At 44.0% G+C, this 13,043-nt stretch overlaps 1 protein-coding gene across 2 annotated transcripts in view; it reads right to left on the bottom strand.

The window, feature by feature from the left end:
• Positions 1–13,043, bottom strand: part of MAP3K1 (mitogen-activated protein kinase kinase kinase 1) — a 752,184-nt gene that overhangs the window by 452,096 nt on the left and 287,045 nt on the right. For both annotated transcript variants that reach the window (XM_069627298.1, XM_069627297.1), the window contains exons 3-4: positions 7,865–8,068; positions 7,094–7,294 (exon numbers count right to left, since the gene is read on the bottom strand). In XM_069627298.1, coding sequence (XP_069483399.1) covers positions 7,094–7,294; positions 7,865–8,068 — 405 coding nt within the window. The remainder of the gene's footprint in view (positions 1–7,093; positions 7,295–7,864; positions 8,069–13,043) is intronic.

Below are 13,043 nucleotides of genomic sequence, written 5' to 3'. Positions count from 1 at the left end.
CAACTAGTAGGGGGAAACAGTTGGGGCCATCTAATCCATTAAGGATTTGAACAAGGTCATCGACGAAATTAGGCATGCCTATAGGAGGGCGGTAGACTAAAACAAAGTTAATGCAACTATGCTCCGTGGGAGTCATTTTAACATGCAGAATTTTGCAGTTAGTGCAGGAACAAGCTGATTGGAATAGTTTGATGGTCTTTAGCAATAATGGCTATCCCTCCCCCATGACCCGAGGGGCGGTTCTGGCAGATCGTAGAGCCCGCAGGTGATGCTAAAGCAATTATTGGAACACTGATTCATTGGTCCATGTCTCAGTGAGGCATAAAAGATCCAAGTCCTTCTCAATGATGTAATCCCAAATGTTAGCTGCATGCTTTGGGAGTGAACGGGTGTTTAGTAACACGCATTTTAAATTTGCCGCAGCCCGCGTTTTAATGCTAGCTGGTGTCTCAAGGGAGTTTACATCAGAGGTTCTGGCCAACTGCAAAGGAAGCGCTTGATTATCACTTGCAGAATATTCTAGGGTCGAGGGTGTTGGGAAGATTAGTTGATAATTTCATTCTTGGTCGGTTATGCGACTAAAGGAAGATGCAGAGTGCTAGATAGAGGTATTGATGGTGCGGGATGGAGCTGATGGTAAACTTCACGCTGAACCATGAGTAAAGGCATTTCAGCTGGGTGTCCTGTTCCAGAGGGACTCAAGGTAGATTCATAAGGAGAGACAACAGTGTGGGGGAGGGGGAAGAGTGCTCTGGAAGCAGAGCAGCTGAGAGGTCTAATCTCATTGAGAGGTATTTTTCAACGATGGCCAAGCGGTGCGCTTTTTGGACTGCTAGTAACAGATTAAGGCTGTCAGGGTAGTCCCTATCGGGGGAGGAGGGGCCAGCAGGGCGGAATTACACTGTGCCAAGCTCTAGTGTTGCCAAGATAAGGCAGTAGTAAAGGGTTATTCTTACCAGGTCTAGATGGATTCAGAATATATCCAGAAAGGTATCTCAACCTTTGCGTGGACTGGCAAAGACCAGCTTGTTCCAGGTGCGGCAGAGCAGCCACGCCAGGTAGCCCAATTTGTGCAGAGCTGGGGCAGCTGGGAAATGTAGTTCCCAATTGCAAATGCTAATCAGAGTTCAGCGAATGATACAGAGCTGCTTCAAAAGCAAGTGCTAACTTGCATGCAGCAGAAGGAAGTTCACACTAATACACTGTCACCCAACAATGGGGTTTAGCAGCGTAGCAGCTAAGTCACGTACAGTAAATCAAACACTCCTCCTACTTCACTCTTCGCTGTGTGCATTCAAACAATCACTCATCTAACCAGAAGGATAGTGTCTGGCCCACTTGTAACTGATGCAGGGTTACAGTGCCCTAATTAGCGAGTCAGAGTTGGGGTGCCAATCTCATAAGCAGTGCATTCCCCCCCCCCGTTCAGGCAGCTATTTGGGTCCAGCTCCTGGGAACCCCCTTCCTTAGTCCTTGCTACAGCTGGAGGGCTTCCCTTTTTCAGGTGAACAACAACCTCACGGACCTTTCCTGCAAGTAGGATACAGAGTAATGTTCTATTTTGAAAACCAACATGTAAGCTGTGGCCGGTGGGCAGACTGTGTAAAACACATGTGCAAGCAAAATGTGGGACGTATTGCAGCCCCTAAAATCAAGACAATTGACAAGGCCAGAGATACAGATTTCCAAGTACAAGAAAGATTCCTGCAACTCGTATTAAAATGGAGAACTGTTCAATCTGAGGTGAACAATCACTGCATTTTAAAATGTAAAAAATCAAAATGAAGAGTTAGGATTAGGAAACCTACATATGTTAGAAAATTGACCTTTAATAGGAGTGAATAAACTATACAATGGATAAACGGTGTTAGTGATGATGTAAAAGAAAGGGACATGACCAACTTAAATGAAGCCAGAACTGAACTCAAGACATATGCTATTCTGTTCAACTCCCCAACCCAAGCAATCAAGAAGGGAAAACAGATAATTTCCCTTCTGAAGGAAATTAACTGTTTGAAGCTCAGCCACAAAGATAATGATTGTCCTGTGACTAGGTCACAGGAAGGCTGATCCTGCAATTAATTCCAAGTGTTGAATGTATGGTGTGTGTTGAGTTTGAGATCATGAGGATACAAAGAAATTCAGTTAGACCAGTGGTTCTCTTATCCAATTTGATATTTCAATCCCCCAGGCCTCTCTTTAAGGAATAAGAAATGTGGGAAAACCAAATGTTTGATCTAAGATTTGCTAGGCCGTGGAAACTACTAAAAAGGGGGGCAGGACTGAAGTCGAACCCCCAAAAACTTAAAACTACAGAAGACCTTACTGCAGCCAGGCCTCTAATGTCAAATACCTTTAGCTGTGAACTAACAGCTAGGACACCAGAGGATCTGTTATTGACAGACCCAACTGCAGAGAACATGTAATATTTTGCATTTAAAAAATGTCTTTTGAATGTAATCTTGGGATTGCCTATTGCACTCATAACTATGGAACGGGACCTCAGATAGAGTTCCTGTCCTTTTTAAAGTGTTCAGATTGAAATGCCCTATTAGATGATTTAAAAACTAAATTTGTTTACAGTAATGTTAATTATGCAAATTAGACAAGTGTGTATGTTGATGTGCCGGAACGGTGCACGCCAGTGATCAATATAACCTAGCATTCGCAGTGACTAGCCCATTACGTTGAGAAGGGAAAATAATGTGTGTAATGCATGAGTAAGTTATAAGCCAAAATCTTAACAATTTGTCCTATCGTGATCAAAATTGTGTCATTTAATTCTCCCCAAAGAGTTCAATCTGGTGAATTTATTAGGAACTTTAGTACAACTGTTGGGTTGAATTTACCATTTCAGAATGTTACAATGTTTAATTCAGAAATCTCTAAGATGGGAGATAAACTAGGTTTAGCAATTCCTCCCATCAGCTTGCCCCCTTCATTAACAGGCCCAATGATCACTGAGGGGTAGATCTACTGCGATGCCACTTCTGAAACACTGTCTAATCACATACATTGACCAAAGTATACACACCTCAAAAGGGAGTGGTTTCTGTTCTATAAAAGGTAAAGTATACACTCACTTGGGGACTCATTCGCTCACTGACTGATGGAGAGAGGGGAGAATTGATAACAGGAAGGAGAAGTAATATGCTGCTCTCCTTTTGGACCCATTTTGTATTATCACGAGGGCCTTGCGAGGGGCCTAACAGGGGTTAAAGTTCCAGGCCTTCTTCAGTAGAAGAAATGGCAGACAAGGTGTGGAAGAGAGCTGATCCCATCTTGATGACTGATGCCCACCTGTTCCTAAAGCAGGAGAATTTAACCAGTCCATAAGAGGGTATGAGAGTATGATCTAGAGGGAAAATTATCCTGTGGGGAATGGGACTATAAAGGGAATTAGATTAAATCCTGACCCTGTTATTTGCAAGTACTGGGGGCAGGGGTATATAAATGGACTGTACATCCTGGAAAAAAGCAAATCTTTCATAAGCCTATGTGCTTCTGGAATTAGATATTTGATCAAATAGTACCTATGGTCTGTTAATGGTGAGATCCCCACCAACAGACTCCTCCTCTGTGCATTGCGCAAGCACAGAAGAGCAAATTACATCTCACTGTGTGCATACTTAGAGAAATAAAGTATTAGAAATCGCTTCCTGGGAATACCATCAAGTAGAATTCTGTTATTAATGCTGAGTTGCTCAAGATAGGAGAGGGTGATTATTCACTAACCAGTTTCAGGTGGCCATTGAAAGGGAGAAAGGTACACTTTGAAACAGTAATTAAAGAGAGAATCATCAGTTAAGGGAATCTAGCTTACATACATGTTGAACGTAGATTTCCCTTTCTACAATCCATTTACATATAGGACGGTCCAATAGTTTGTGGCAATCGAGTTTTTAGAACACTGCTGACTTTTTGACATGCCTATTGAGTAAGGGGGTGGTTTCCATTTTGAAAAAATGTCACGATTCCTGCCCCTCATGTCCCCAGCCCTCCAAGATGTCAGGCTGTAGCCAGGCCACGATCACCTACATGGCCCTCAAGGGCCTCTCCATCCCTCCAAAGACCCACTTGGAGTCAGACTTGGCGCTTGTGGCACCAGACTCACTCACTCCCATAGGATAACATTGGGGATTGGACTTTTAGTGCATTGATGGGGACAAGATGGATGGCCCCACATATTTCAGTTCCCTGAACTGCATGTGCAGTCTAGTCTTTTGAGTGTGGATCAGCCTAGAGACACCTGGGACACCCAGAGACTATTTAAGCCACGCCCAGGCTGAGAAACATGCTTTGTGTTTTCTGCAGCGTGACACTCACCGTGTTCAGATCGGTCTCCAGTAGGCCTGCATCTTTCTTCTGCACTCAGCTCCTGCAAGAACAAGAACACTGTTGGGAACAGCCTTACCTTGCGGCGCTTCTGCCCATCATTCATCGCTTCTTCTGTTCTGCGGGCATCTTCGGCAGTGTCATTCCCATCCCGGCACGCCGCTTCCTAAGGAAAAGGGAAAAGAACAGAAAAAAGGCATTAGTAAGCATTCAGCAAATCTTTGCTTATGTTTAAAGACTGTACGAGCTTCAAACGCTTACCTGAATCCCAACCGCTCTGGAGAAACTCTGTCTCTGGAACTTCTCATCCATCTGCAAGAGGGGAAAAGACACTCCAGGTTAGCGTGTAAAGATCTAGAGGCGCCGCATACCGTGCTTACTCAGGAAATTTCTTCTTCATAACCGGCATCCACGCTGAAAACGTCGCGGCACCTAAAAGACATGGAAAAAGAACTCAGTTCAATACAAATACGAAAGGGTTGCATCGTGCATCGCGCTTTCACTCACCTTCAGTGCTACTCATCTCAGCAGCAAGTCGCCATCCCCGGACGCCGGCCATCATCTAAGGAAGGAAAGGAACGAAGTTAGAGAACTGTTCAAAAGACTCATACTTGCCTGTCGGACTCTTGCCAGTGAAGTAACTAGGCAGCAACGAGCCTGCATCAATCAACGTGCCCCTGCGCTGAAAGCAGGACAGAAAGCACACTTTCCAAGAAAACAAGGTGAGCTGTGGATCAAAGGGAAGGGTTGGACCCCGGGGAAGAAGGGGTCCAAGCACACAGACAATCGGGAGTTAAACTCTACCAATCCTGCGTTTCAGGCCCAGTCCCCAGTCGAGTAGAGTCCAGGGAAGGGTTCGAGGTCGTAAGAGGTCAGAACATGCTGAGTGCGTCCCCGTGGATACCAGGTGAGCGTTACAAAAAAGGAAGCAGAGAGAATTGGATAGGCAGGGAAGCTTAGAACTAAATTATTTTCTAAAAAATAAAAAAAAGATTCATCCTGGACTCTGTGCATTTTCCATCCATGATGCATATGCGCTCAGAGTGAATTAAATATATAGATACCTATGGGTGTTACAAAAGTCTATACAAAACTGTAGCATTGAAAACTTATGTGAATCATGTGTTGTTCATTTTTCAACATTGGCATTTCATGGATGCTTTAAACGGATTCAATAATTTCTTAATAAATGTACATTCAGTGCAACCCTGTGTGTTTTTGTCCCGGGAGGGGGGCTGTAAGGACTCAATGCTGTTAAATTGGGGGTCCCAGATTCATAAAAAAACTTTAGCAAATAAGGGGAAATTGTACACACCTGGTTTGAGGGGTATCCGGTAATATTAGCCCCATATATATGGTCGCCGGGAAAAGGTTGATGCAACATATATAGTGAACAAATATATGGGGTCATAGGGAGAGGGGGGTGCAGGGATGTCCCCTGCATTTTCAATGTGATAATGTCCCTACTAAAAACTCAATTTTCTGGCAACGTTTTTGCCAGACGACATTTTTGCAGGGGCACGATCACATGGAACCGTTTGGGGAGAGTGGCAGGTTGCCCTGAATGAGATGTCGCGGAATTAAAACATCCTACAGTGCCCACGACTTAGAGACCAGGAGCTAGGCTGCGGAGCTGGTGTCTGTCACCCTCTTTGGTTGCTGCTGGCTCCAATGGGTCAGTGTCTCCTATTGTAAGCAGCTCAATATTTCCCCATCAAATCAGATTTCTTATCTATTTTATGTTCTTTTGTGATAAAAACAAAAAAACAAAAAAAAAAGCGCTGTTGCTCCCTCTACATAAATACATAATTGGCTTTGGTCTCTCTGGTCAGTTTCTGGTTTTGCCTAGTCAGCTGCTCAGCATCCCTCTGGCCCATCCATTATGGGCAGTCCATTATGGCCAGTCCTAACTGACTTGAAATGTTTTTGTTTCATTTCCTTCAACCAGGCCGCCTCTTGATTGGGGCCTTTAGAATAGCTAATGTTCCTTAATAAATATTTTATCACTTCATTAGTAGGTCAGCAAATGCCCATTCCGGTAAAAGGCCCAGCAACCATCTTTGTGTAAAGCAGAAGTTCCGACGTTGGATCCACAATGCGCCTTTAGCTTTGGTTCTCTCTCCCACTTCACTTAAGCAGTACCTTAACTCTGTACTACTGCATATTCGTTCCTTCCTTTGGTATCTCCACAAAACTAAAACTGGTAATCTCAATGGGAGCCAGAAGGATGTCCTGTGTGGGCGGAAAAATCTTCCAAAAGAGATTAATTTGACTGCTTTAAATCCAAAACAAGCAGGTTAGAACAAAACGGTCATGGACCTTTCTGTTGTAATGATGCATATGTCACATCCACATCACCATGGTTACAGACTTAAGGGCAAAACAAACAACTTTGCTGCATTGAATAATAAATGTGGTTGTTGCAGCAAGAATCTTAGCACACATTTGACAAACAGCAACAAAGACCAGACAGCCCTTAAAGTGTTAAAGGTCCTGCATGGTACATAAAGTATAATAAAAAAAAAATACTGTTCAAGCTGTGGCGTTACCAACGCTTGGCCACAAAGGGACGGCAAGAATCTACCCGCTCTTGAGAAGAAGCATAAGGGGTAAAAAACCACAAACATATTGGAAGACAGTACAATTTCTCTTACTTTAAAACTAGGAGATGCTAGCTGTTCTATTAAGAAGGGCCAAGTACTGCACAAAATGCAAATGCCATAGATTGGTTTAACAGCAAGCATTATAAGACTCTTACCTGAGGTCCAATGAACACTCTGTATTTATTGTCTGGACTATCTCCTCCAATTAAGAAAGAGTTCGGTCCTATCTGCTGCAATAGGTACAATCGAGCACGCATAACTTTGTTCACCCTGCGGTTAGTTTCCTCGGGACTGTATGGTGAGAAGCCATCCGGAGAGGGTGCTCTACGAGGAGGTGTAATTCGGCCACTCTGAAACTTCACAACATTTTATTCTATTGTCAATACGATTGTCAAATTGCAAGTCCTCCACAACCACTTCACATCTACATTTCACCCACAGAAAATACAATCTTCTAAAGCAAGGGAAGCACAAATAAAGGTGAAGAAATGTGTATATTTGATGGCGCATTCCAAGTTGCCAAATCCACTAAGAGCAGAGATTTTAAATATTGCAGATCCCAAATCCTGCAACATTACTGTAGAATTAACTATAAATGTAATCTTTGAAAGTGCAAGAAAATAATGCTCGAAAAAAAACCAAACAATATGCAAGCTCGTACCTTAAATGCAATAAACTGTTGTGGCAATAAAACAATTCCCGATTAGACGGATAAAACAGTAAATATTCGTCCGTGGATTTATAGAACACGCCGTTTGATTTCAAAGCAGTGTATGCCATAAAAACAATGCCAGCAAAAGGAAATCTGATGTGAATAATAGGCCTTGAAATCTGTTTAATTGTATTGTCAGTTAACCCCTCGCCCCACCACCCGACAGAGAAAGTACACAACATCTGACCCACAAAAGCTAGACTGTTCAACTCACAGGCACTGGGGACACCCGCTTCCTCCGTCCACCTGGTGATTCTGGCTTGTTAGTCTTGGCTGATGAGGAAGAGGAGCTGCTGCTAGGAGAAGGGCTCCGTCTGCCCTTAACACATGGTGCATTTGATGAACCTTCAGAGTGAGAATCTGCAGCAGATTTCTTAGTGTCGGCCCCTTCCGCTTTCACTGGAATAGGCTTTACCACCTACAGCAGACAAAAGTAAAAATGCAAAGCTTTCAATTTTACTGAAACGTGACAGCAGTGTATTGTATTTTGTATTTATAACGCGCGTTTCCAATGGGAACCAAGCAGAAAAATTGCATTTGTGGGAAGGTGGAATAAAGGAGAATCAAAGAGCCAATCTTGTCTGCAAAATGATTCAAAGAGATAGGGTGCACGTAAACGATGCATTTGTGTACATAACAATCGGTTGCGGAGTGTATAAGGGGAAATGAAACTAGTCACAAATATGATCAGGATTAGCACAATTGAGCTGGGAGTGGCATGAACAAACAGGCCAAATCAGAGTTGGTAAATCCAGGGTCAATGTCACCTGTGCCATTCAGCTACATAGAAGGATCTTTAAAACCATACAAATGTGGTGCTGTAGTCTTTTGACATACCCAATTTCTGCTCTGTAGAGAAAGAACTAGTGCATGCACATTGGTACAAAATATGTAAACATTTGAAAGCACAGTCACGTATTAATCTTGAACATGTTCTAGATTTGTAAAATGAAGAAAGTAAGGCAATAATGTTCAAAACATTAATTTTACCAGACAATCCATTTACTCCGCAGTATAGCCAACCGATCACACACAGCAAACAAATGAGGGGTGTTAAAGGCACACTGTATGGACACATGCAGCACACATTGGGCAAAGGTCCATCTATACAGCAACATTACACTGGTTGCGAGAACCAAGACCATAATGTGTATAGTGGTCACTGACCCATCTTAACCCAGTCTTCACAAAACGTTTCACTAGGATCGGAAGGGATATATTACGAACAGGCCAGAGGTCTGCATTACCTCCTATTTTAACCTTTATTCTGTTAAGGCCATTGTACCCATGTTACCAGTTAATGTTAACGTTAAAGGACATTTGTACCGCGCACTATCACCACCGGAGTGGTCCATTGGCACTCTGACGGCTCTGAAACAGGAGGGGAGGTTGAGTTAGTGGGAGGAAGCAGGAAAAGTGCATGAGAGCAGGGATGTGCTGTTGGCGGCCTCAGCCGGGTGGGTCCATTGGCTGGGCCTGGGGTGTTTGCGGCCGGTAGTCGTCGTGTACTGTTGTGCAAGGCTTTGTGAGTTTTTGTTTCGTTGTTGTAGTGTAGTGAAGTTTGTGCGGTTTGTTGTGCTGTAGGTTTTGGTTGTGTTTGGTTTGGAGTTTGAGAGGTGTATGCAAAAAGGGAAATTGTTAGTAGGGGTTGGTTAGTTTATGTCTCTATCCTGAATTGAAGTGTTCGGCTTGCGTAGTCTCCCCTGTTGCGGCACTGTCCTGATCTGGGTCTGGCTGGCAAACAGGTTCCTTACTCCAATAGCCCCCGCCTCTAACATGCTCTCTCATAGCTCCCCTTATCTTCCATTCATACTCCTGTGGCCATTGCACCTGCCAATGACAACCTCTCAGGTAGTGGGGTAATTGCCAATATCTTGATAATTCCACACCCATATGGTACTTGGCGGTAGTTAATTAAGGGGTGGGCGAAAGTGTTGGTGGGATTGTCTGGGTAGATGACTCAGTCTCTGTGCGTATCGCCTGTGTTCCAGTCTAGCCGGTGTCACCCGTCCAGGTACCGTGGGCGTTACTCTCTCGGGTCCGGGATGAACGTGTCTTTTGGTTTAGCCATCCTTTCCAGTTTTGGTTTCCTGCTTTAGTTTGTGGTGATGTAGAGCCAGGTTTAGTGATTTCCTGAATTTAAGGTGATCTTCAGTGTTTCTTATTTCTTTTGGGATGTTGTTCCAGGTTTTTGCGGCAAAGTGGTAGAAGGAGGTGCCTCCAAGTTTTTTCTTATGGTATGGTTTGAGTTCCAGGCGGGTTTCGTTGCTTGATCGGAGGGGTCTCGTTGGTTTGTAGACTTTTCTTTTGTAGGAATTCTGCTCCTTGTCCGCCGATTGCCCTGTGCGTTATGCACATTGTCTTGGAGGTGATGCAATGTTTTACTGGGAGCCAGTGTAATGGTTTTAGGGCTGGAGTGATGTGGTCTCTTCTGGGTAGTTTGAGGCGTAGTCTTGCAGCTGCATTTTGGATCCGTTGCAGTTTCTTCAGGAGGTATTCTGGTATTCCGAGGTAGAGGATGTTTGCATAGTCGATTTTAGACATGATTAGGGTGACGATAGTGAGTTTTGTGCGCGAAGGAGAGGAAAGGTAGAATTCTTCTTGCCGTGCGGAGGAGGAAAAAGCATTTCTTCACTGTTGTATTTATTTGTGGTTCCAGGGTTAGGTTGTTATCCATTAGGACTCCCAGATTTTTTACTACCTTCGATGGTGTTGGTGCGTTTCCCATTTCTGTTGGCCATGGGACGGTGGTTTCGTTCTCTTGGTCTTTGGATACGATCATGATTTCTGTCTTTCCTGGGTTCATTTTCAGGTTGTTGGCATCCATCCATTTGAAGACTTCTTTTAGACAGTCGGTTAGGGTTGGATGGTCGGCATCAGTGTCTTTGATTTTGTAGATGATCCGAGTGTCATCTGCATAGTTGTAACATGTAATGTTGTATTTTTTGAAGATTCAGATGACCGGAGTCTGATAGATGTTGAAATATAGTGGAGATAGTGAGGATCCTTGTGGTACTCCGCAATCGTTGACTCGTGGAGTGGCTTTGAAAGTTTTTATCCATACGGTTTCTTTTCTGTCTGCTACGAATGATTTGGTCCAGCGTAGTGCTGTGTCTGTTATGCCTATGTCCTCTAGTCTTTTGGTCAGGGTGTTGTGGCTAACTGTGTCAAAGGCTGCAGAGAGGTCGAGCAGAATAAGGGCCGAGGTAGTGTTTGAGTCTGCGTTAGTTTTGAGGTCGTCCCAGATGGATAGTAGTGCTGTTTCCGTTCCTCTCGCTGGTCTGAAACTAATTTGAGCTTGATCCAGCAGATGATATTTTTCTACGTGTTCTTGGGTTAGTTTATATACGTAGGTTTCTAGAAGTTTCGCTGGGTAGGGGATGTTGGAGATTGGCCTGCAGTTGGAAAGGTCATCTACGTCACCACTTGTGCTTTTTAAGAGTGGCTTGATGTATGCTGATTTGAAGATCTTCGGTACAGTCCCTGTTGAGAGTGATAGATTTAGAAGGTTTCTGTAGTGTTCTGCTGGTGAACCTTGCGCAAGGATTGATTTGTAGATGTCTGGGGGACATGGGTCCATGGGTGATCCCGCTTTCTTGCTTCGTTTAACCAGCATTGCGAATGCCTCTGCTGATAGTTCAGGAAAGCTTCGGAGTTTGTGTTGTGGTTTCGAGTTGGGTTCGTTGGGTTGCATGTCGTGGTTGGTTGGTCGGTCGCTTTTGTATGGTTTGGCGGATGTCATTGATTCTTTTTTTGAGTGATCTGCCAGGTCGTTGCATAGTTTTTCTGAGGGATTGGGGTGTTATCGCAGCCTGGTGGGTTTCTCATTTCTTCAATGATGTTAAACATTTCTTTTTGTGTGTTGGTGGCATTGTTGATTCTGTCATCGTAATGTCTTTTCTTTGCCTTTTGAATTTCCTTCTTGTATGCACGGATTTGTTTCTGGTACAGTGTTTTTTCCCCTGGGTTATATTCTTTCCTCCATTCCAATTCCATCTCTTTTCCTTTTTCATGTCGTTTAATAGTGGGGTGAACCATTTTGCCATTGCTCTTTTTTGACGGGGTGAACGGTTTTTCTGGGGCGATCTTGTCTATAGTATCTGCAATCCATTTGTGCAGTATCTCTGCTTTTTCGTCTAGGTCAACTAGCTCCAGTTTTATAGTTGAGGGTTTCGTTAATTCCAGTTGTTCGAATAGGTTGCTTTCTTTGACTCGTTTCCAGTTTCTTTTGGTGGTGGTTCTGAGTTTTGGATGTTGGATGTAGGCTTGGGTAGGCAGAGTAATCACGAATGGGATGATGAGATGGTCGCTCCATAGTATTTGTATCGGAGGTGCTGTGGTGATGAGTTTTCCTTTGGTGACAATTGCGTCTAGGGTGTGTCCTGCCGAGTGTGTCGCTCCTTTGACTAGTTGTCGTAGTTTCATGGTGCTGAGTTGATCAATTAGTGAGTTTTGGGAGTTGGCGTGGCTGTCTTCAAACCAGATGTTGAAGTCCCCCAGGATGATTAGGTGTTCGTGGTTGATGGCTAAGTTGGTGGTGGCTTCTATGAAGTTATCGACGAATGTTGTATCATATGTTGGTGGTCTGTATACCAGGACGAATGTGATGTTGGTTTTTGGGTTCGCTGTTAGGTGTATTACCATGGTTTCGCAGTTGAGGATGTTGAGTGGTTTGTCAGTTTTTATTTCCAGGTGTTTTTTTAATGCTATGGCGATGCTGCCTCCTTTTTTGTTTTTCCTGTTTATTTGTAGGCATTTGAAGTCGGTCGGAAGGCAGCTTTGGATTGTGATTTTGTAGTTGTCGTCCAGCCATGTTTCTCTGATGAACAGGATGTCAATGCCGTTGTCGTCGAGTAGGTCGAAGATCTCTGTTGAGTGTTTTGACATGGATCTTGCGTTTATTAGATTGCAGTGAATTTTTGAGGTGTTTGGTTTGTGTTTTGTCGTGGTCGTCTTCCGCTCGGTATTGAGGTTTCCTTCTTGGTCGGCCCCTTGTTGGGCTGTGGGGTTCGGGGCGTCAGCGTCTTCGAAGAGTTCAAGGTTTTGTCTTGGGTTTGTAGTGTTTTCATCGGGTTCGTCTTCCGGGAGTTGGGGTTGTTGATTGGAAGTTCCTCTTGCTTTGGTGATGTAGGGGGTTATTGGGTCGGTCGTCTGTTTGTTTTGGCCAGCCTTCTTCTACTTGCTTGTGTTAGGTTGATTGATGTTGCTGTTTCTAATGTTGGGTTGGATTGCCGTGGTGGCCAGTTGTCTGCGAGGTATGGAGTTAGGTAGAGGGATTTTTCTCTCTCAGAGTTCCTTCGGTTTGTGTTCCTGCCTGTGGGGGTCCAGTCTGTGGTTGTTCTAGGTTGCTGTTCTGGCGCGTTTGTTCTTTCATCTCTTTGTCTTTTCCTCGG

The sequence above is a fragment of the Ambystoma mexicanum genome, chromosome 6p, assembly GCF_040938575.1.
Source record: "Ambystoma mexicanum isolate Mex_15411 chromosome 6p, UKY_AmexF1_1, whole genome shotgun sequence".
Taxonomy (NCBI): Eukaryota; Metazoa; Chordata; class Amphibia; order Caudata; family Ambystomatidae; genus Ambystoma; species Ambystoma mexicanum.
Note: the sequence above shows the minus strand (reverse complement) of the source record. Positions and strands in the feature narration are given on the sequence as shown.